Raw genomic sequence first — 24,874 nt, 5'->3', positions numbered from 1 at the left:
AACATTCTGATCTATCTTCATTTATACTTCATCAATATACTGTTAAATAACACACACACACACACACACACACACACACAACTGAGAGTTTAAAAACAACTGTATGATAGAAATGATGTTGTTGTTGTCGAGCTCGTAAAAAGGTAAACGAGAAAGATTAACACAATATAAATTTAAACGTACAACAAACCAACATATTTTCCCATAATACTTTATGAACAAATGATACTGACAGCAGATTGTACCTGGTTTTATCAGGGGTAGAAATTTTTATTCATCTAAAGTGGATCGAAAATGTCCACAAGGAAAGAAAACATTACGAACATACAGTACAAAAACTACAGAGAAAAATCGATGATAGTCGCAGTATGTCAATGACAGATCCGTGTGGTCTAATTGGTCCGTCGAGGTGTTGTCACGTGACTAATCTTAAACGCCATCACCGGTTCCAGCACCTGAACAAAGGTTAAGAGAATTAATAGAGTCAAATTTTTTGAATATAAATGATAATTCATCACAAACCACTTGGCTGCTTAATTCTAGATGGAAGAAATTGAAAGCTAGTATACAATTTTTGCAACGGCAAATATTCCAATTTTCAAAGCTGAATTTGTAATAATCAATTTAGCTTCAATCTCAATTTTTCGTTTTCCTTTTGTTTCATATTTCTTATGAAAATGTCACTGAACATAAATGTCTGTTTACAGCAGTATTTTAAAAGACGAAAAATATGATGGGACCTAGCTACCTTGTTGAGTCTTATCCAGATTATGCTCTATACCCTGTTGGTTGTAAATCAGAATTGCTTTCTTTTATGATTTGTGATGGATAACCCAACAAATTATTGTCCTGGGTGTTTATTATAAGGCATAAGTTACTGTCAGAAAAGGAAATCGGTGCCAAACCGATCTGTGAAACACTATCATCTGTAGCGAATCAAAGATCCGAGTCTTTCAAGAGGAAATAATAATGACAATTATCTTAACAGGGCCTTTTCAAAATACATACAAACAGCTCACACAGTTAAAACAAACTACAAAATATCAGTGATGTACTTATTGGCCTAAACAAAATAAAAAACAATGACATTAAACTTCATGTCATCACTGTACCATTGGAATCGAATCAAAACTCACAGAACTTTTATTTGTGGAATTAATGGGCTTTTTGAAAGAATGAGCGTACAAAAATATGAATAGCACTAATTTTGACAAAGATACCAATAATGACAACGATCTAGTCGTTTAATTTCAACATCTGGCTCTGAATGAGTTTTTATAGATTGTTACCCCGTTCATGGGATACAAACAAAATCTTGCACTGCACTTATCGGTAAAATGACGTGCAGTGTTTATCGTATCCTACACTAGCAGTTCATCCATATTTTACAAAGTTTTACACTATTTCATATGATCTTTAGAGTCGTTATATATCTTATTTCTGCATCAGATTTCCTTTTTACGATGCAATACTGGTGCAGCCCAAACAAACATGCAGGCAGTATTATGTAATTGTATTGATACGACTTACAACGCACTGGCGTTTCTGCCGTTTTCCAAGCAATTTAAGAATGGTTTGGTTCATGGTGTTCAATTTGATGCATCAAAGACCAACAAATCAAAAGCAGATATTGAAGGTACTCGTGTCATAAGAACACATCTGAATATCCAATCGATCTCTCATATAGATACTAAGCCATCGTTGAGCTCACGTTGAAATATCTTCTCACATGTCTATTATATGTTGGTAAATTCAGCAGCACACTGAAATACTTTCTTTATAAATTAAGCAAAAAAAAAAAAGATTTTAAACATTCTATCCCTTAAGCATGTTGAGAACAAATCCAGGCCACAATCAGTAGGTGACAAGTAGGCCTAAATCAGCTGACATGATCTGACGGCTCTAATTTGAATAAATTCAGATGTGACAACTCACCATAGCAGAAGACGATTTTCCCAGACCTCCTGCTACACCAACAGTCCTGGTTATACTGGGAACAGTCTGGACATTGTGAAAAGAATATACGGAGGCATAGGCTCTATTGGCGATTTGAATTGAAAAGGAGAAAAGAAATTTTCAGAGCGAATACAACAATACTGATGAAAAAGAGACATAAAAACAGAAAAATCTTCTCGTCACCATAATAAAGAATAATCATCTGTATCGTTAAGTTTGTCACCGTGTTTAATTAGCAAGGAAATAACTATCACATTTTAGGACAAGAAGCTAACGATAAATGTACTCTTAAAATTCAACACCAGTCTGAAGTTTTTCAAATGTAAATAGCTGTCAAACTTCAACTGGTATAGCCAACCAACCAGTATGGAAGCAGTATTAGACGTTTCTTACTCAAGAATTACATTTCGTGTAACTAAAAGAATTAAATGTGTTTACATACATTTATTCGTTCCGCATTTTGTAACTGACAATCAATCATAAATATCAAATCGGTTTTAGTCTTTGCATGGGGTCATTTCGAGCACATGATTACGATGATTTTATACTACTTTTGAAATACTTACATTTGTATTTCTTCATTTTTCTGCCCCTTTTCTCTGCTGAGAAGAAATCCTGCATGGCAGGATCCCTCTTTAGAAAATCAATCTCGTCGTCGGTGACATCGTCGTCGAAATCAGCCACGACTGCGACTACGAGCATGACGGCGAGCGCGAAGATGAAAGCCTTGGCCATTTTGCCGATGGTTGTTTTCTTGAAGAGGAAAAAGATGCGCAGAAAAAAAAAGTATCAATATATATGTCCAATATCACATCGATCGATATCGCATTGAAATTGAAATTGAAAATTGAAATTGATCTGATTTATTGCCATCAGAAACATTCAGACCGATGAAAAGTCCGAAGACTTATTATTCCCGTTTACAGAATACAAATTGTACATCATATACATAAAAATACCTTGTGTGAGATATGAGAAAGGAAGGAGAAATCGGTGCGTTGCTGTGAAATCATTATTCCTCTTACTGTTCCTCTTTTCGGAAAAGCGCAAGATTTGAAAAATTGGTCTCCGCCGGGAATCGAACACGGATCTTTGGCATGGAACGCCAACTTTTGCTTGAGGAAGAGCATCAAAGTCATACGTATTTAATGAAACAATCTAAACTATACTTTAATAAATTACTTGATGAATATATAACCTTTTGGAAGCACGCACATCACGAAAAGCAAAAGATTGGAATAGATACGACGAAAGAATGTTCAATGACATAACGGCATAAAGTCAGCTCATCATGCAACAAGCAGCTAAGCTCGATTCCCATCTTTCTGGGAAGCTGCTTCTCAAACCTTAACCAGAGAATCCACTTTGACGGATCCCCAGTTGGCTTAAATCACATCGTGTGTATAGAGAGACTTACCAAATGAGAATCTGGCTGTTTTTCCTGACGAGCTGGCTTATGGTGATAGAGAAGAAAGTTTACTGTATTTATAGATTAAGGATTCGGAGGCAGTTCTTTCCTTTCAAGGGCATAATTCACCTAAATAGCAAAATGTGAATTTGATATTACCTGGGATATCATCTTTCAAGCGGACATTCACCTTATGAAAATTAAGAAAACCTTAAGTATCACCTTGTCTAGTCACTTCCTTTCACTGTAAGCGTAAAAGAATATCTTTGTTACGTGTGCGCGCTGGAGCATGGATGAGATACTGTACGTGCGGAGACCATTGGGAATAATATTGGCAAACGAGATAATGAAAGCGTTCAGCTCTCTTGAATGAGTGCTAGCCGGTTGTTTAGTCTCTAACTTGGATACACTTAATCAGATATGACTCAAATGAACTCTGGACATAATCAGACACTCAAGTGCTCCCAGACTTGTGATATGACTATCTTTAAATCTTTTTGGATAGTATTCAATGGTATTACTTGCAGAAATGCTTACAACTAACTGGTCAAATGTAGCGAAGGAGTTGACAGAGCTGACAGATGAAGGATGTAGTATTGCCTACACAGCACAATTCTTAGAGTAATTTGGATTGAAAACACAAGACCAAAACGGTTACTGCTCTGCCCCAAATCTGCAATACAAGTGCATAATCGTTTCTCTGCCGAATATTTAATGCTGCCCAAGTAGAAAAGGTATATAACTCAATCACTACATACATTTTTTTTTTAATGTATTGCGGAGGAAACATAAAGCAATCACACAATGTATTGTCCTATCATACTATATGTATCACTGGGGCCCACATCCACTCCCAAAAGTAAGTCTTCAAGATATACGTGAAAAATCTCACAATTGGCCTGAAATTCTACTCACGTGTGGAGAAAATACTCCGGATTCACAAGCGCGCACTGAAAATGCGATCTGAGGTACGCGCTCTTAGATGGCGGCTTCGAACGCGTGGGGTGTCATTTTTTCCGCACTCAGTTGCCCTGCTCATTTTCACCGACCACCCTGAGAATACGTATAAAGGGCACTTAAATGCGTTTTTTCGACAGGCCGCTGTTTTTTTTCTAGCCGTCATTTTTTTCCCAATAATATTTGAATATATTTTGAATCCTTCGATATTACTTTTGAAGGACCGTTTGATGAATTTGAATTGATTTTCATAAGGAAACTTTTTCATCGTAATTGAAATAAATTAGATGAGTCGGTTTGTTTTTTCACATTCATTTCTCGTTTCTGCATCAACTCGTACGGTCGTAGCGGGCGACAAAATGTTTATGTCATGTGTATGTGTAACGTGTGTGCTCGATCGTACAAGCGGCGGTGACAATTCTCAGTTAACAGAAATTAAAACCGAGCTGTAATTGCTATAACTTACTGCTTATCGATTTACTTTCATGTGCAGTTTTGCAATCATTATGGTTTCTTGCGCAGACTGTTTACAAACTATGTTAAATTTTAAAGCACATTCATACACACTTACAATTTCCTCTCATCATTATATACTGTGCTGGAAAGTTGTAGGCCCATAAAGACAGAATCATTTTAAAGCAAATTTTAAAGAGTTATTCCTTGTTCACATTGTTAGGCTTTGCTCCCAATTTCAAGTTATGAGCTGTGCTGTGATGTTATGTGCTGGCTTTGCCCTCAATTTCATGTTATGTGCTGTTAATCGTTTCGACAGATACTCGGATGTACGCATACAAAACTCCACATTACATTTGTCATGAGAAAATATGTTATCTTTCAATAAAGTGGGCATAAATATGTATATATGGATACTTAATTGTATATGATATATAATTATTATATATGCATCGAAGCGATGACAAAATTAATTAATACTACTTTGTTATGTCCTTCATAAACGTCTCTGAAGAATCCACTCAGAATATGAAAGCTTTGAATACATAACAGGTGGAAAACATCAAAATCTGATTTATCAGGACCCTAAGCCGTAAGGTTATCTTTCATCGTTTTAATGAGGTGAGAAGGAGGAAAGCGAGGATGCTGAGGGATAGGAAAGACTTTGAGGAAGGAAAATGAGAAATAGGGAAGAGAGCGAAAAGGAAGAGCGGAAGATCTTAAAGAGGAGTTTGAGAGAGGGAGGGAAGAGAAAGTGAAGGATAAACAAGAGGGAAAGAGAAGGGAGGAGAAAGTGAGGAAGAGAATATAAGAAAATTGAACGGTATAGGAAAAAATAATAAAGAAGTGTCAAATGTTTAGAATCAATACAGGTTGGATATTAACCTTGTTAATTCGTCTACTCTGTGTACAAATTTTCATTCTTTTTTAATTATAAGCTTGTAACTGCTTTTGCAAGTATTAGTTGAATGTATATAATGTAGCATTCTCGTTGTTCCTGTCATAGGTATTTTACTCGATGTTTCTTTTTTTCCGTGACTGGTGTCTCCATAAATGATAACTGTTATCATGGTTATGGGGATTCGAAAAGAAACTGGAGATACAGTGCACTCCCGTTATAAGTGAGACTGTAATAACAAAATTCCGGTTACAACAAAGTAAAAAGTATTGTAGCGAAATTAACGGTTCTCTGTTTTAATCTGTTCCATGTTTGGTTATCACGAAATTTCGACATAACGAGAGCAAACTCTTGGGGACTTCGTTATATAGGGAATCCACTGTACTATATGTCCCCCCCCCCTCCAAAAAAAAAAAAATAATAATACTGATGATGAATAAACGGGACTCTCCGCAATGATAACTTGTAAAATTGTAAGTCAATCCAAATACAATTTCAGGATATGAAACTATAACTTATTACCCACATCTTACAGGAAAAACCCCATTCGATTTGCTTCAGTGGTAATAGAGAAACGAGGATCCTTGTAGAGCATGTCAGGAATCCCTTCTCTCCAGGTTCTGTCCATTGTGTTCACACATAAATAGTTTTATGCAGTTCAAAGAGCAAGAGCATCCATAAGTGCTAAACTTGGAAGAAACAGATCCATGACATGCTTTACAACGAACCACATTTCTCTGTGACCACTTAACCAAATTGAAAAGGGTTTTCTGTGAAATATAGCTAAGATGTTATATTCCAAGGCCCTTAAATATCATTCACAAAGTTTAATCGCATTAGAAGTTATCAATGCGAAAATCCGATTGTTGTTGTTTTTTTTTTGGACAAACTGTACAGCAAACTATAGCCACGCAGTAGGTAATGCTTCCATAGACTGCTGTGATGAATGTATTAGGGAAGATGGATGATGGACGATAAATGGAAGATGGATGGACAGAATGACACGGTAATTTCTTTTTACACATAAACACAGCTGCCTACCAGCACCAAAAGCACACTGCAAGAAGCATAACATGTAAATAATGTTAATCATTAACGTATCACATTCTGAGATATCGGGTACTATAGAGCACAGGGTCAATAACCTGCCTTGTCTCATGTTCTCTCTTCATTGCGTGGTGTACATTAAGTGTATAATGTATAGCTACAGCAAGGAACTTAAAGCTCATTAACGTGGAGGGAAGACGCATTGAATTTATGCGGTGACATTCGAAACGTACACAGGTGGACGTAGTGTTGCATTAACCCCTTTATTAGTTTCCTGGCTTCACCCTTCGTCAGATCTAAAATGTACACAGACTCAAAGACACATACCCACCCACCCACCCACCCACACACACACACACACACACACACACACACACACACACACACACACACATATATATATATATATATATATATATATATATATATATATATATATATAGTGCGAGGGATTGGTTCTTTCCCAAACGTACGCGGTGCCTCATTGTGGGTAGCATATAGTGAAAGACATTAGATTTGAGGCAACGTCCGTCTGAAGTCTAATTTCTTTCACCATATATATATATATATGTACATATACATATACATATACATATACACATACACGTATGTCATATTTTATCATAATTGTGCACCAGCATGAAACATAACGTCATGGACCAATGATATTGGGGTTTATCATTGAAGGTGTCACTTTTGAAATTGATATACTGTACGTCACTTTTGAAATTGATATACTGTACTAAAAGCCTGTTACATTTTTGGAACCCACATCCTACAAGCTTTGCTTTTTAGTGGGTTCCTCATATTACACGCCAATTATACGTCCTTATCCATTTGTGCAATTTTGGTTCAAACTGACCATTGTGTTAAAAACATTTCTTTTTCAAAATCAAATGGAATATATAATTTGTATGAAATGTGGAATATGGAGCATGAATAAAAAAAAAAAAAAAAATAAAAGGTGTCAATGGTCACAGTACTAAGCCGGAAGCAGAGTAATTACGCCAAACACAATACCAGAGTCCTGGAAACTCAGAGTGTCTTTACGTCACATGTCTATGTAGACCAACAAAAGTATATCACTATTTATCAGAGTCGGCATCGATGAAATAGAATGTTTCAAGGAAACTCAGATCAGTCACAGTTACTTTTACTAGTGATCTCCTTTTATTTACATCTCATTGCATTATACGATTGAATAAAGATTGATATCATTTCTCTATTCTCTAGCTGCCATGGAAACAAATTCGGCTGATCATCTCGGGCGAGAAGAGTTCTTCCTAGCCCTGGGTCTAGTGTGCCCCACGGGGGTGGCCGTCTTGTCGGGCTTCTACATTAGTGATCCGTCTCCAGCTCCTATAGAGAGAAAGGAGAAAGCAAAGTAAATAAGATTCACCCTTAAAGATCATTATTCAAGAATGCAGTACATCTTTTAAAGGGATCGTATAGTTTTGGTTGAGACCTTACTTCATTTTTCTAACATTTTTTTTTTTTTTTGGGGGGGGGTGAGATAATGAGAATCCTTTATGAAATATGAAAGAGCGTGTAATTCCAGGATTTCAACGTTTATATGATGAAAATTGGTTTTGAAATGACTGACATATCCAAAACAGAGCGATCCTAATAAAATGTTGGACCCGTCGTTTTACTTTGTTTTTGGATGTTTCAGCCATTCCAAACCCGATTTTCATCAAATAGAATTTGAATTCCTCTTGAAATGGTATGTTTGGTACTATTTCATAAGTGTTTTCTTGGAATCTCGCAAAAAAGTTAAAAGTACAATTCTCATCTCCACCAATACTGTACTATCTCTTTAATGAAGAAACGAACTGTAATACATTTTAGGCCAATAAAGCATGAATTTATTCGACTCAAATTTTTGGCGTCCTCCGCCTTTTTCAATTTTTCAGGAGTCTTGACAAAGGCCAAAAATCTGTGTCGAATAAACTCATGCTTTATTGGCCACAAATGCATTACCAGTTTGTTTCTTCATTTCTTCATGCAGCCAATGTGTGAAATCTCAACATGTTAGTACATCTTTTGCCACAAATGCATTACCAGTTTGTTTCTTCATTTCTTCATGCAGCCAATGCGTGAAATCTCAACATGTTAGTACATCTTTTAGATGTACAATTACTGCGATATCAATCTAAACTCAAGCACAAAACAACCACAAAACAGATCGAATATCTCGTGGCAGAACCGCAGGAACGTGGATACGTCACCCGTATCCCTCAATGTCCAGCGCAACAATATCAAACCAGTCGGAAATGTTTTTAGCGGGAGTGCTCACTTTAATATCATGAACATGTTCAGTGCAGAAACTACAATTCTGATACGACAACGTCAACTGAAATGACACAATCTGGGGCCTGTTTCACAGAGAGTTACGATTGATCTCACGCTCGATTTATCGAGTATAGCTCAGTGAATAGACACTCAGTGTAAGATCAATATTGATCTTAAGTCTGTTTCATAAAGATACTTACGCTTGATTTAAAGAACAGGATAAATAGCAGATCGAGCGCAACTTTTTTGAATTGTACCTATTGTAAGATCAATCTTTATGAAACGGGTCCCTCGACAACGTGAGCAAATACACAAGAATACACAAGAAGCACCCTCACGCTGAGTTAGTTAAACAGCTTTTCTAAAATACGTCAAATCATCTCCGCATGAAGAAAAGAAGAAGAAGAAGATAAGGTTAACGTGTGGGGATTTGTAACATGTCATGCAAGATGTAATGTAACCAGTCCACGAAAACCATACAGATCGAGCCATCGCGGTAAAATGACTCGGTCAGTAGTAGTGTTTGTATCGGTGTATTCAAGACCGCTCTCTTTTAAACGTCAATATCATACAGGTCCTTGGGCAATAACGAAAGTGGATTCCTCCAAAAATACGGCATTTTGTCATTAGTCACGTTTGTAATGGCAAGCGGTGTATGGTTACACCAGTTCCGTTTGTCAGTAGCTTCAAATGCACAGTAGACACAACACAAAACGGAAAATGTAACAGAGCACACGATAGAACTCAACTTACCGTTACAGAAGACAATGTTTCCTTTCCTTCTACCGCACCAGCAGTCCATGTTGTACTGTCTGCAATCTGAATATGGCAGTGACAGAAGAGAGTACGGCGCAATGGCTGTTTAATATGCGAATTTATCATTTTGTTGTTGCTGTTGTTTTATCAATGATTGCAAAGCTTGATCAATTCACGAATATATCGTTTGGTCAGACTAGTTGCAAGAAATAATATTAGCCCTCAAAGTAGTTTTCCACTTACAGTGTAGTCCGTGGGATATGTGGAAAGGGGCTTGTAAGGTTCTGGGGGCATTTAACTACCGGCAATTGCCAATTTCAAAGAAACGCTGTCCAGTAGATCCGTAAAATCAAGATGAATATATTGGTTTACAGTCTTTGTACACGGATTAGAATGAACGGACCCAATTTTACAAGCCTTGTTTCAATTTATGGTCGTTGAATCCTCTTTCCCCTTTAGATTTGCAAACCTCATTTCATCTTCAAATGGACAAACTGTTCCATTTTCGGAAAAATGTAGAACTTACAGAAGAAAGAACCTACAGAATGACGAATCTGCTTGATGAATGCAACATCCGTTTCGATAAATAAAGTGTATTTCATTTTAGTATTATGAAGAACTTTTGGAATAAGCATCAACATTAATTGAAATGTGATATAAGTGAAGGTGTACATTCGAAAAACCATTAAGGAATTAGCAGGTGCTCAGTGAAAATTGTCAAGTAAAACACATGAATGATTTGAATACAAAAAGTGAGAGACTGATAAACACGCTTCAAGAATTTCCATACAGAGCCTAAACGTGTTTTCAGCTCACGGTAGCACTACACAATTTTTCCAGAAGAGAAGAAAACACCACCTGCAGAACTATCAGTTTATAATTTTCATAGAACCTCATTTCCTTTTACTACATACAGTAGTATTTTGAAACAGCTAGAAGAGGTTTTAATTTGGGCAGACAAAAGATACCCTACACAGAATTGTGCATTGGATCTTCACTCATCAAATCTTGTTTTTTTTTTTTTTTCACCGTTACATTCATTTTTTTTTTCAGGGACAGCAGGACAAACATGTGGTGGAACCATCGACTTTTTTTATTTCAATAGAGCCCCACTTAATGTCATTATGTCTGTATGTGATGTTTCGAAAGAGGAAGAATTTTAAATTTTGGCAGACAAATGTTTAGACAGCCTTCACTGAATTGTGCATTGCACTTTCACTTTGTCATTTTTTTTTTAGCTCACTTTGAAATTGTACAAGCATAAAAAACACCAAAACAAACAAATAGAAACACATTTCTTTTCAATGTGTGGTGTTTCGTGACAGGATAAGTTTTTTTTTTTTTTTTTTTTTTTTGGGGGGGGGGGGGTTGCGGACAAATGTTGAGTAGCTGTCACTTAATTTTTGCATTAGAACTTATGTAAGTTATAGATCTTGTTTTCAGCTCACCGTAAAAGTGGTTGAACTATCAGTGTATTGTTTTCATAAAACCTCATTTTCTTTAACTACGTGGTGTTTTGTAGCAGGAAGAGCTTTTTATTTTGTAAAATAAATATTTCGGTATTTCGAAATTGTTCATTGTGACATTGTGTTGTATGTGGAATTAACAAAATCTCTGGAGGTCATGACCTTGGCACAGATTTTTAGATCGTTCTTTGGACTTCCTATACTTCTGAGTCAAGTCTCTTTATCATGGCACTATATACTGGCCCAAATTTGTTATTTATTTGTACAGTGAAGGACCCCCACCCCACCCCCACATAAATAAGAAATGGCTTCAAATACATATTCAAGAATATTCTTGAAATCAGTATTCATGAGGGGATAAGCACTGCATGCTACTCAATGTGGGTTTTTTTCTACAAAGAGTTGATTTGTTTGGAATAAAATAGATTAAAGCACTAAACAGCTATCAGAGCTCCTTAGTATAATTATGTTCGTAACATTATAACGAAAGCACAATAATTTTTTGATATCTAGATATCATCGAGAACAATGTAAATGAAATTCTCTGGATAACAATTCTTATTCACCCATGCTTTGGTTATTATTCTTAAAACAGGAAATGGTTGACTTTACTTACACTTGTACTTCTTCATGGACCTCCCCCTCTTTTCTGCCATGAAGTATTCCTGCATCTCGGGGTCTCTCTTGAGGAACTCGAGGTCGGTCTCCTCGTCTTCGAACTCCATCTCGGCCAGCGCAGCAACGACGAGTGCGGCAGCGAGCACGACAAAGAGAAACTTGGCCATGGTGGTGTTTGCAGATCTGGTAGAGGAATGAAGAAAGGTCTATGAAATTGCAATTTTCACTAATATAATTTGGATATTATTAGATTAAATATCTACTTTGAACTGTACATTCTCAAGATGCACGGAAATTCAAAGATTAAATAACTATTGTATGATACCCCAAAATCTTTGAACATTTCCACACCGATGTCATCGGCATCTAGGAGATAAAATGAAAAACAATTAATTCAGCTATCTTGAACATTTACTCTATTCCTAACGCTAGCTAAACACAATAACAAGGATGATGTAGTAACGACAAAATTAACTAGTAAATGGTCAAAAAATGATAAATTGAGAGGGCATAGTAATCAAATCTTACTCGGCAAAATCAATCAGCTTTGGTGAAAATTGCGTCTCTGGGGATGGTTTCAGCCGCGTCGACTGGAGAACGTTGACGGACGAAGAAACGGACCTCAATTTATACTTTTCTTTCCGCTATTTCTTTGTACGAAGACATTTCAGTAGCAGCTGGTGGTTTCATCTTGCTGAAGGTTATCACTCACACTATTAGACGCATGCTGCTTAACTTTACTGCCATCACGTCACGAAATAATCTACTCATTAGTTCATATTTCGTTTGGACTCTCACATTTTCATCTTAGCTTCCTTATATATCTCGATAGAGAGATACACAGTAATCTTGGCATGATATGCTTGTAATCATAATTGTGATGTCTTGGTCCTGGATCATTAGCTCTCAGCGAAGGTCGAAAAAGACGCCAAAGGTTTTCACTCATTTTTTGTTTCGTTCAGCTTGTACATCTGTTTCTTACTCTCTTTCTCTATACCAATACCTCGCCCCCATCCTCCCTTCAATAGTTTTGTGTCTTTTCTCCTTCTCTATCTCTCTCCTCTTTGATTTTTGATTTTTTTTTTCTCCTGTATAAAGTTCATATGATGGTAATTCTTGTATATGTCTTTCACCTCTGATCTATATTATACCACCACACATGCATTGCACCCACGATCGTCACCCCTCCCCCAGTCATCTTATCGCAGTCTGTTTGATGATAATGCTAGTCGCTATCCTAACAAGCGTTCTAATTTTCCATTTTGAGTATCGATAGCTTGCTAGTTTTATATATACATATAATATATGTATATAATATATCAGCATTTCACACTCGTTAAGTGTCTCAATGAAATGCGCTTAACACTATTATTTTCCCGGTGATTGGAAGCATTATTTCAACTGATTTATTTTAATTTATTTGTAAATCTGTTTTAATTGATATTTAGGCATTCTGGTGACCTCTTGCGGTATATCAATATACACTGCATCTTTTATGTTATACTTTGCAATGTATAGTATAAATCTATGTTTTCTTCTGTATACGTTTTGCTTTTTAATGTATATATACGATTATACTCGTTAATATTTTTCAGGGCTCCATGGAATATCACTACTTATTAGTGAATGGGCTACCCTGACAGAAAATTAGAAATGAATAGAAATAGATAAATAAATAAGTAAATAAGTAAACAAACAAATAAATGAATAAATAGATAAAAAAGTAAGTACATTTCAAATCAGCACTGACAGTGCTCACTCTTTGGAGCATTCCACTCAGTCGCAGACATTTTACAGGCGTGCACATGCTGATCAACCAATATAAACTTTCTCATCCTACTGGGTTTCCATTTAGAGCAGCAATGTATACAAAGTGCCTTACTGAAGGGCAAACGTGTCGGGCTTCGCATGGGCTTGAACCCATACTATGGTCATATCATTCAGAGACATTCCACTCAGGCCGACACCTCCACCACCTGTAGATCAAGATGACAATGATACTAATCATAAACGAATGTAAAAATAATAACTGTAGTGCATACCTTGAAGGCCAACAAGATGACCTTTTCTAAGCGTTTGTTGCATGGACCTTTAGTACCCCCTCAGTCATGAAGGTTTTGTGACTTCTTTCTGCGTTACAACTATTACTATCCCTCAAGCTTTGCCACATGTATTCCCGAAATTGTTCAGAACCCTCGTGCTATAGCTTGCTTTCCTGTTAATTGGTGTAGGTATCAATTTAAAGCTGCGTTATGGCCTTTTTCTCTGTGAGCAGTCACCTCCATCACTCGATCGACCGAGCGGTTTTTTCCGAGTTTTTTTTTTTATTCATTGCTCTCTCTCCCTCTCTCTGATGTATGTATATTGAAGAAAAAAAAGAAACAAGAAGAAACAAACAAACAAACAAACATCTCTCCCATCATTGACGAAGAATGCATACTTCTTCACTTTCGGTAAACGAAGAAAATCGTTGTACCTCAATTGCAACTTTAGTAAACTCATCGATATTTCCCAACTTCATAAGCGCACTGTTACATGGGATCTAAAAAGAACATTACACGACGTTCAAAAGAGGAAGAATAGAAAGTGTTTATGGAAAATATGCTAAAAATGCTGAAGGAAATAAAGCTAATCTTCTGTCTCACGAGGCACTTCGCCGGACGAAGGCTGGCAGATTTCACTGCAGAAACTTCATCTTCTCGTGTTTACCTCGCCTCGTGCATGGTTTCTTCAGTATGGTATTTTTTTTCTTCAAATTTAACAAAAAAGTAACTTTCTGAATAAATATAATGCATTTAATGTGTTTGCCACTTGGCAAGATACTGTAGTGAATAATCAGGATTGATTCGTTGTTACTTCCAACAAAGAATGATTCTCATGACATTCCACGAAAGAACACTCGACACGAAATCTCTGTAAATACGGATAGCCTGTGTTTCAACGCCTGAAATGGGCCGATTTAAACGCAATGATTAAGCACGTCCGCGCATCATGCCCATATCATTTGTCACTACTCAGAATTGAGATTTGGTAGCTGATAGTAAGCAAATAATCAACGTTGGTGAAGGTGAGGGGACAAACTATCACTTCCGAGGCGATCTGGATGTAGCTATCTTTCTGAAGCGCAGCTGAGGAAAGATAGCGTACACATTCAGATCGCCGAGGAAGTGATAGTTTGTCTCATTGCCTGAAACTAAAAGTTGATTATTTGCTTTATATTCCACATCTAGGGTCCTAGAAATTCCCATTTTATTCCACATCTGAAACCGTTTAGCTGTCTTTAGGTATCCTTAAGGCTTAGGCTACGTGTGCGCGTAGATGACAAAACAATGAATTTGCTGCGCGCACCGCGCGGCACCGAAGTGAAAGTGCGTTGCACTGTGTACTATCAAGTGACCTAGGTCACATGATAGTCCACAGTGCAAAGCACTTTTATTTCGCGCGTACTCATCTTGCGTTAGGACTGTGTGGACTGTGTGGAGATCAGCGAAACAAAAGGGATTATATTCCACATACTAAGAATCTTGCTATAGGATTGGTCAAGAGCTGATCACGTGATAAAGCGTAGTTTTGCCCATCACATCACCCGAGAAGAACTAGGTCACTTGATAGTACACAGTGCAACGCACTTTCCCTTCAGTGTCGCGCGGTGCGCGCAGCAAATTCATTGTTTTGTCATCTATAAAGACAGCTGTTTGTTTTGCTGATCTCTGGCAGTCCATACAGTGTTAACGCGAGATGAGTACGCGCGAAATAAAAGTGCGTTGCACTATGGACTATCATTTAACTAGGTCACTTGATAGTACACAGTGCAACGCACTTTCACTTCAGTGCCGCGCGGTGCGCGCAGCAAATTCATCGTTTTGTCATCTACGCGCACACGTAGCCTAAGCCCTAAGGATACCTAAAGACAGCTAAAAAGGTTTCAGATTTGGAATAAAATGGGAATTTCTAGGACCCTAGATGTGGAATATAAAGCAAATAATCAACTTTTAGTTTCAGACAATGAGACAAACTATCACTTCCTCGGCGATCTGAATGTGTACGCTATCTTTCCTCAGCTGCGCTTCGGAAAGATAGCTACATCCAGATTGCCTCTGAAGTGATAGTTTGTCCCATCACCTTCACCAACGTTGATTATTTGCTTACTATCACCATACAGGTGATGTGATGGACAAAACTACGCTTCATCACGTGATCAGTTCTGGACCAATCCTATTGCAACATTCTTAGTATGTGGAATATAATTAGGGCTTAGGCTACATAGTTTACTACTAATATACAAATGATGCACAGGATAGAGTGCGTTAGTGGAGATGTAAATACCCGAGAGTGAGCTGCATCTCCACTAACGCCCCGAAATAATCCTGTGCATCATTTGTTTTATAAAATGGGTCGAAACAGCATTTTTCATGTACCTTTGTGGATCAAGATGTCCGAAGATGTTCGTCCCAAACATTTACGCACGTCGCACTCGGAAATCCCGCACATATAGGCCTAAGTACTGTACGTATAAGAGTATACGTACGCCACACATGTTATGCACACAAGAAAGGCCGGCCGGCAGCCCGAACTAGAAGTTGTTTACAGGATTGACAGCGCGTATAGTAGCGCGCGACGCACTTGTAACAACTGATTGAGTGCGCACTGCTAGTGCAAACATTGTGACGTCAGCCGTGGATGTTAGTGAGAAATTAATACAAGCACACGTGACTCATTTCAGCGCTTCCAATTGGCTACATTCTTGAACCCATTTTATAATAGTACTTTAGACGTGTGCGCGTACATGACTAAACAATGAATTTGCTGCGCGCACCGCGCGGCACCGAAGTTAAAGTGCGTTGCACTGTGGACTATCAAGACAGTGACAGTAGTTAAAGCCCAAACAAAGTTCTGGTACGCCTGCAAAAGTTGTCAAATTTCGCTCCCAAATGTGAACGTATGCTTAGGAAATGTGCAGGATAACGATCTTATTACAAGATATTCGATGGGTAACGACGAAAATGCGAAATATTAACCAAAAAGGTTCAGTCTCAGAACTTACCCGAACGGGGTCAGGCTAAACTCGGACTCGGGGATAACTCGGCTTCGCTTTGACGGCGAGATGAGTTGTATGGTTGTCCCTCTGATTGTACCAACAGTGTTGTCCTATGGGAGCGGCCTGTATAAACTAGCGCTTCGTGTTGTGGCTACTCGCAGTAATGGTCCGAGTTGTTACAACGCGCGCAACAAAAAACTCTTTTGCGCGCATGCAAAATTAGTGTGCGCCTATCAAGCATCTCTAAAACAACCAAAGGCGCTTGATAAACAACAACAAAAAACTCCAAAGACCGCGCGTCTCAGCAACTGAGGACCGCGCGCTGTCATTTTTGTTTTGATTTGTACTGGATTACGTAGCACGCACTTTCCTGTCCATTCAGTTAGGCCTCATTTGGTATTATGCAGTGGCCAGTAGAATGTGGAGATCACTTACTGCGTGTGAATTGTCTGAAGTAGGGTCGAATTTTTCCCGAGACCGAGTTAGTCTGGAGCCTTCTGGAATAAAAGTCGGTTTTCCTACTATTATTATTTTTCTCAAAATACTCCAAACCGACTCATCATTCCGGCAAACCGCGTCAGCCAGGTAAGTTTCTTAGTGGACTCTTTCGATATATTGCAAGCAAAAATGAAATGGTGCTAGACGGGTTCTCAAGCACTTACCGAAACTTAGTTTTCACTTTAAATGATAGTCCACAGTGCAACGCACTTATTTTCGCGCGTACTCATCTCGCGTTAGGACTGTATAGACTGAAGAGATCAGCGAAACAAAAGGGACTATAGAGTGTAACGAACTTTTCTTCTCAGGTGATGTGATGGGGAAAACTACGTTTTATCACGTGATAAGCTCTTCACCAATCCTATAGCAAGATTCTTAGTATGTGGAATATAATTCGCTGATGTACCACTCTTCGCTTTCCGCCGGTAAATGGAACATGAAGGGATGCATGGTCTCATTAATTCCATGCTACTTTAGATTCGTTTCCTCCATGTGTTGATTGGATCCGAATGATGTTGATCAATTGCCAGTAGGGCAAAAATTTTTGTCCTGACACCCTGATCAGAGTAACGTCTGACTGAACGTACTCGGTAAGTTTATCTAACAATTACGATTATGCCTCAACTGTCTTACGTAAAGCGTTGATGTGATGAAAGTTCACGATGTCTGTCTTATGATGTTGATAAAAAGGGATATTTTGTTGTGTGCCCTTATCTTGTGTATCACCACTTTTCAAGAAAATATATGCTTTCACCGGAAATTGGTGAGCACATTGTTTTATATGTGTTTTCTCATCAAGAATAGGGGAAATAGTCATTGTTTATTTGTTTTGCTTTGTACTTTTTCTGTTTTGTTTGGAAAATATTGTTGAATTCTTATATTTTGTTGAAATTGTTGAAGAACCTTGTGTGTCTGTTTAGAAACAGCGCTATGTAAATATTGGTTATCATTATTAAATAACTAGCGGATCAGTGTATCGCACGCACATCAGCTATAGCTGCCCCGACCGGGGTTGTCAGATGGACGACACTTGTCTTCCAATGGTCGCAAGACGACACTTGTCTTCATGGTCGCACCTTAGTATAGCGTTACCAAATTCGGCAAACATATTTTCACTCGCCGCCAAAATTCATGGTCAAATTTAATCTATTCAATATCAAATGATGTTGAAGATTCAATTCAATATTTGATATTCTAGACTTTTAGTGAACTTAGTCAGACTATGTGGTATTTGAAGTCCTTTGTCATACCCGTCATTATACTTTTTATTATACTTTTACTAGGTATATTTTTGGCGAAATGAACGTGTAGTGATTCATGTCATTGCTACAGGTATGAGTAATGATAACGTTATTATCTCTATTACTATCCAACTTACAGCCGCGGTACCTCGTGACAAAATCTAATGTGGTTGGGGTTTATGCTTCACATTATGCCAGCTAAACAGGAGCATTTCAGATATCTTTGTAGACGGCAGCTGGAATTAGAACACTTAGCTATGGTAGCCAATGAATGAAAAATAAGGTAATTTCTGCTTGATGTGGTAGATATAGGCCTTTAGATTAGTCTACCCTAAAAGTAGTCAAAATTTTATAAGGAAAACGAATGGACATCTCTGTTTTTTTTTTGTCGCGATTAATGAAATAAATGAATTGTATTGAATTTTGTTTCGATTCGTTTTTTTCTTCCCCGCTGGTGTTTTTGTTTGTTTTGTTTTCAAAATATAAAAGTCTGAAAATAAAGGATTTGTGTTCATTTGAACTTGGCCACTTTGGCCCGAATTCACGAAGGTGGTACAAGTATGAAACCATGATTTAAACCATGGACAAAAACCATGGAGCGCCAAAAGTCGCACGGAATATTTCGTTACGAAATTGGTCATTTCGTCGACAAAATGCCCGTTTCGTTAACGTAATTATCATTTCGTGGACGAAATGTTCATTTAGTTACAAAATTTCGTCATTTCATTACAAAGTAATCATTTCATCGACGAAATGTTCATTTAGTTACAAAATGTCGTCATTTCATTACAAAGTAATCATCAACATCGACGAAATGACTGATTTCGTAACGAAATATTCCATGCGACACTTGGCGCTCCATGGTTTTTGTCCATGATTTAAACCATGGTTTCATTTGTACCACCTTCGTGAATTCGGGCCAAGATGTTTTAATCACCCACCCAAAATATTTCAGGGTGTATTTCGTCGAAATAGTCACCTACACAACTATACCCCACACGACGATTCAATGAATTCTATCTTTGTATTGATGATAAGAACTGTTCATGCCCAAAATACATTGTTCATACTCACATTACCCCCGTTCTATCCTAACTGCACTGGTTACCTGTTGAATGTTGGTACCTGTTGGTTTTCACTGCATATACGGATCTGCCGCAGAGTACAATATTGATGTGTTGATACCTTATAATTCTCCGACTGTAAATTACCTGTTCCAAAAACTAAGAAATAATGGGGGATCGGTCGTTTGCACGTACTGGCCTTACCTGTGGAATCAGTTGCCTTAAGCTATCCGTTACGTTTCGATTGTTGACTGTTTAAAAGTGGCCCTCAAGACTCATTGCTTTCCGCTGGATCTATATGTACATTATGTAATTTCATATTTTTCATTATTGTTGTTTCATCCTTTTACTTTATACTTCCATGTACGTGTATGTGCTTGTAATGATTTTTGTATTTCATAATTCATTCTTTCCCATTAGTCAATTGGAATAGGTACATTTTAATTACCCTGAATCACTATTCTTCTTCTTCTTCTTATTATTATTATTATTATTATTATTATTATCATTATCATTATTATTATCATTATTGTTACTATTATTAGTATCATTATCATTATCATCATTATTATCATCATTATTCTTCCTTCTTTAAGACAGTTGGGGCGAGGTAACAGCTGGTATTTTAATTTTCTCTGCACTGTAACTGGTTGTTGAATGTCTTTTTTTTGGGGGGGGGGGATTGCAGGTGCATGTGTTCCCTCCTTAATACAGGCAAAGTATAAATTTCTAATACTTTATAAACCGTATCATTGTTATTATATATTGAGTCAAATTGTTATCATTGCCAGAACAACAATGGGTCATCCGCCTACAGCATGTGGCTTATCCGACCCCAAATCTGCATTAGAGAAGAAATTGCTATATAACTGTATAATTGTACTTTTTTTTCTGTTATATGTTTCGGTCATTGTTGTACCCGTGCTCCCCATCTTAATCTTTAACTCGATTTTAATTGGGACCTACGCTCAACAAGCTCGCTTTTAAGTAGGTTCCTTCATATTTCTCTAGCATTCATTCACAGACTCCAAACCTCATAGATCGACCACTCTATGTTTTATATATTTGCAATATTTTATGTATGCCTCCAGCTTGATATCATGTACTTCATTTAATTTTGTTATATTTGATGTATTTTTTCATCGAGAAATATGAAAATAAATTGAAATTGAAATTGAAATTATTATACTGGATCCAGATTTTGGAATAACCTAGTCTACAGGTGGAAATAATTGTCTAATTGCAATACATTTAGATATGAACTTAAATATTTGTCTTCTACAGTTAGATCATGATTAAATCGTTTATGTGATGCCTTCTTACTTTCCACAGTTCTAAGAGAGTCCACATACCTCTTTTCCTTAATTTCTTTTCTGCTCCTGCTCCTTTCTCCTTGTTCTCCGTTGTGCTGTAGTGTAATTGTGTTCTTTTCTCTTGCTACAATATGGCGTCCTTGTACATCACCTGACAACGTGACCACCTGCGTGTCTTTGTGTGTATCGATACTCTTGGCCACGTTTTATCAAAATATGAAATCGATTTTAAATGTCCTTACCACACAGACTGCCATAGACTTACGGTCGAAATCAATCAATTTTAACTCTTCATAAAACAGGGCCCTTGTCACCATATTTTCCTGGTACACGTGTCGTAACAGTGTTATCTTACTTTAAGTTTGTACTTTCGCTACACTTTAAAATATGTAGTGTTTACAATATGCTTTTATATTATGAGCATCACATCCTCGTATGTTAATTATCAAATGCTATTAACGTTACATAGAATAATGTATAGTCGTATGTTACTGTTATATTTCTCTCTATACGTCTTACTATATCCTATGCTCATAGGATAACGTACTCTTTTCCATCGCTATATTTACTCTCTTTGGTACCTTTGCAAAGTGTGCATATATTCGTACATATAATTTTGTGTTATACTTTCTTAATTGAACTTTTTTTTTAATTGTTAAACAATACGGATCGACAAATGTACAGCTTTTATAGTATAGGATGGAGACCTATTACCTTTTGTTTGATGGAACCTAAAGTATAATTAAATTCTGAATTGAACTGAATTATTTCATCCTCCTGTCCTGTGTCGTATGTGTGCACAGTTTGTTTACAGTGTGACGGATGTTAGTGTTTCTATTCACATAAACTGTAATCTTGTATATATATATTGCGCGTAATGATATTGTTCGACTCGACTGTATGACTTGTAATATATATATATATATATATATATATATATATATATATATATATATATATATATTACAAGTCATACAGTCGAGTCGAACAATATCATTACGCACTCCTTTTTCCATTCCTTATTGGTTTCCTCCATACGCACTCAGTCATACACCAAGGATATGTACACACGTGTAATCTCACACGAAGACTCACCAGACATGAATCACCTCTCTTTCATGCTGTCTTTTTTTTTTATCTAGAGCTCCCTCTCTCTCTCTCCATCTCTCTCTCTCTCTCTCTCTCGCTTGCTCTCGCTTGCTCTCTTCTTGTACTTTCTTTGTGCTATTATTTTCCTTATTACATGTCACGTTATCTTTTGTTCCCGTAGTATTGTTACCACTTTCTTCAAACACGGTATGCTTAAGTGGTGTGCTTCCACTACACAATTCCATCACTTCACATGCACGTATCATTCACAAGGGGCGACTAATAAAGACAAATGAAACAAGCATTGAGTGACTGTGCAATCAGATTTATTGTCCAGTTCTTTTTTCATCGAGTAAACGGGCAAATATGATGACAATTCGTCTATGGCAAATGAACATGCCGAACAAACCGAGAGAGCTAATTCGGTAAGAAAGATTGTCTTTTAGAAACGAAGTGAACGGTTCCTTCGCCGAAATATCTACGGTCTTGGTGTTCCGGAATTTTCGGTCACGTGGTTGATGCGCTCATGTTTATTGGGTGATACCCGAGCCATCTCCAGCACCTGCATAAAGCAGAAAAAAGATCAGAACATAACTGGACATGTTTCGCATCTAGCACACACGATGATGAAACAAGCAGTCAAATGTGACGACCGAACTCAAAAGAAAACAAGTCATTGTCATAATAACACGATGTTTATATTATATTGGATAGCTATGAATGGGATATCAGGGAATATTTGTCCTAACGAGTGCAATGCTTCTTGGTATTTCATGAATTAATGCCATCCAATATAATTATTATCATCTCCAATTATGTAGAGAAAGCATAAACTGCACAAAAATACCGTAGGCCTACTTTATATACTCGTCTTTGAAGTTGACTTAGTGCAGTCCCATCCCAGCGCTAAAAAGGGGAAGCCCCTAAAACTGCGTATGAAGCAAGCAACCAAATCATTATTGATGGTACATCATCGTGGGTGATTACATCGGATGGACTCGCAAGAGACGCATGTACAATTCGCTTTGAGAGTCATGTGCCAGTTCATTCGCGATTATTTACTCAATGACTCCAGATATGCGGGGAAAAAAAAAGAATTTATAGCGAGAGATCGAGGCAAAACATGACGTAAAGGAGAGCTTTCTCTACATTCTGTCCCTTGGTTGTTAGGTTGTTCAAGCATACTTACCACTGCAGAAGACAATGTTGCCCTTTCTCCTGCTGCACCAGCAGTCCTGGTTGCCCTGTGCGCAGTCTGAGATGAAAACCAGATTAATGAAATCAGTACCCTTTTGGAATGATTCAAGAACAATGCTCTTATTACACTTAAAATGCTCTTAAATAAAATGGAATTACATAATATGAACCGAGCTAGTTTTAAATGAGTTAAAATTAAAGTAGAATATTCTCATCATCTTAACCCGTTTCCTACGGGAACCTGGGCCCTATTTAAAAAAAAAAAAAAACTGTTCGTAGAGTTACTAAGGACTTACGAACGACTGGTGATCAGTTCTGATGTGCTATACTTATCAGAATTTCCATAATTCAGCACAAGAACTGATCACCAGTCGTTCTTAAGTCGTTCGTAACTTTACGAACAGCTTTATGAAACACCCCCCTGGTGGCCTGTGTATTAAGTCTATGGGGATTTCAGAACGGGTTAACTGCACATCATCCCCCAAATCTGAGACAAAGCTGACTTTGATCAGTTTTTAAAGCTCTCTCAAATTTTCCCCACATTCCCCGTTTCATTCCTCGTTTCTTTCCCGTAACATTCCCCCTTTTCTTTCAGAATACTTTTGTTGACAAAATCTATCCATTTCTATTCTATCAGCATTTTGAAAGTGAAAAACTACCTATGTTCTACATGATGTGCTGTGCTTCCGTCCCCCATGCATGGGCATATCGTAGAATCGTAACATCTTGCATCATTTCGTACTTTTATTTCGTGAACCTGTGGTTCACAACTAAATATGGTTACAGCTCGTTATTCCGAAGTTAGGCGATGTGTACAGAAAGGAGCTAAGAGTAAGATTTTAAGTGATAGATATTCCTCACGAAGAAAATAAAAATCTTGTTTCTCTTCATCCACGAATGCATTACATTACACGTTGCAATAGTACAAAATCAAACGAATATATCTATAAAAACAAAAGGTGGAACCTTAGTACGTGTACTTTTCCATCTACTTACACTTGTACTTCCTCATGTTCCTTCCCCTCTTCTCGGCCATGAAGAACTCCTGCATCTCAGGGTCCCTCTTCAGGAACTCGATGTCGGTGGCCTCGTCCTCCATCTCAAATTCGGCGACGGCGGCGACAATGAGCACGACAGCCAGGGCGAAGAAGAGAGCCTTTGCCATCTTGAGTCAGGTTGTTTGGCTAGGTCATTATAGGATGTGTGGCCATATGAGATACATGATAATAGTTATGATAATAATAATAGTGACTACTTGTATAGCGCACAAGTCCACCTTAATCGTTTCGATGCTCAAAACGCTTTAAAAAATGAAAAGATAAATATAACACATGTACAAACATGACGACAGAGAAGTAATGGCAAACAACAAATACACGCATACCAGATAAACATTATAAATTGTAGTTATAATCCTCTGTGTGAGAGGAACAGGTACTTTTTAAGCTTGCATTTTGTAGATTTTGTTTCTGTAGACAGTTGCCCTTACTGAATGGGTAACTGATTCCACAATTTACGTCCCATAATGGAGAAAGCACGATCACTCCATCCATGTCTTACTCTGGGAGTTTTGAGTAACAATG

At 37.4% G+C, this 24,874-nt stretch overlaps 2 protein-coding genes across 2 annotated transcripts; both read right to left on the bottom strand.

Moving 5' to 3' along the window:
- Positions 1–8,052: 8,052 nt before the first annotated feature.
- LOC139741678 (uncharacterized) lies at positions 8,053–12,018 on the bottom strand. Its single transcript, XM_071652261.1, has 3 exons — positions 11,850–12,018; positions 9,765–9,830; positions 8,053–8,078 (listed from the first exon to the last, which is right to left on the bottom strand). Exons 1-3 carry the CDS (start codon positions 12,016–12,018, stop codon positions 8,053–8,055), a joined length of 261 nt encoding a protein of 86 aa, XP_071508362.1.
- Positions 12,019–13,729: 1,711 nt separating this feature from the next.
- Positions 13,730–24,456, bottom strand: LOC139741667 (uncharacterized). The gene is made up of 4 exons (XM_071652250.1): positions 24,288–24,456; positions 23,284–23,349; positions 22,639–22,656; positions 13,730–13,827 (listed from the first exon to the last, which is right to left on the bottom strand). Exons 1-4 carry the CDS (start codon positions 24,454–24,456, stop codon positions 13,730–13,732), a joined length of 351 nt encoding a protein of 116 aa, XP_071508351.1.
- Positions 24,457–24,874: the final 418 nt, after the last annotated feature.

This window comes from Diadema antillarum, unplaced genomic scaffold (assembly GCF_040938485.1).
Source record: "Diadema antillarum isolate AM-2024a unplaced genomic scaffold, OU_Dant_1.0 scf00000031, whole genome shotgun sequence".
Classification (NCBI taxonomy): domain Eukaryota; kingdom Metazoa; phylum Echinodermata; class Echinoidea; order Diadematoida; family Diadematidae; genus Diadema; species Diadema antillarum.
The sequence above is the reverse complement of the archived record's forward strand: the minus strand, read 5'-3'. Positions and strand labels throughout refer to the sequence as shown.

Bases quoted from the DNA above. Each gene is read 5' to 3' on its own strand.
- LOC139741678 (XM_071652261.1), bottom strand. From the start codon at position 12,018: ATGGCCAAGTTTCTCTTTGTCGTGCTCGCTGCCGCACTCGTCGTTGCT. The intron at 9,831-11,849 runs GTAAGTAAAGTC...TGCCATATTCAG, and splicing joins GTCCATGAAGAAGTACAAGT to ATTGCAGACAGTACAACATG. The intron at 8,079-9,764 runs GTAAGTTGAGTT...TTCTCTCTATAG, and splicing joins AAACATTGTCTTCTGTAACG to GAGCTGGAGACGGATCACTA.
- LOC139741667 (XM_071652250.1), bottom strand. From the start codon at position 24,456: ATGGCAAAGGCTCTCTTCTTCGCCCTGGCTGTCGTGCTCATTGTCGCC. The intron at 23,350-24,287 runs GTAAGTAGATGG...TTTTCATCTCAG, and splicing joins GAACATGAGGAAGTACAAGT to ACTGCGCACAGGGCAACCAG.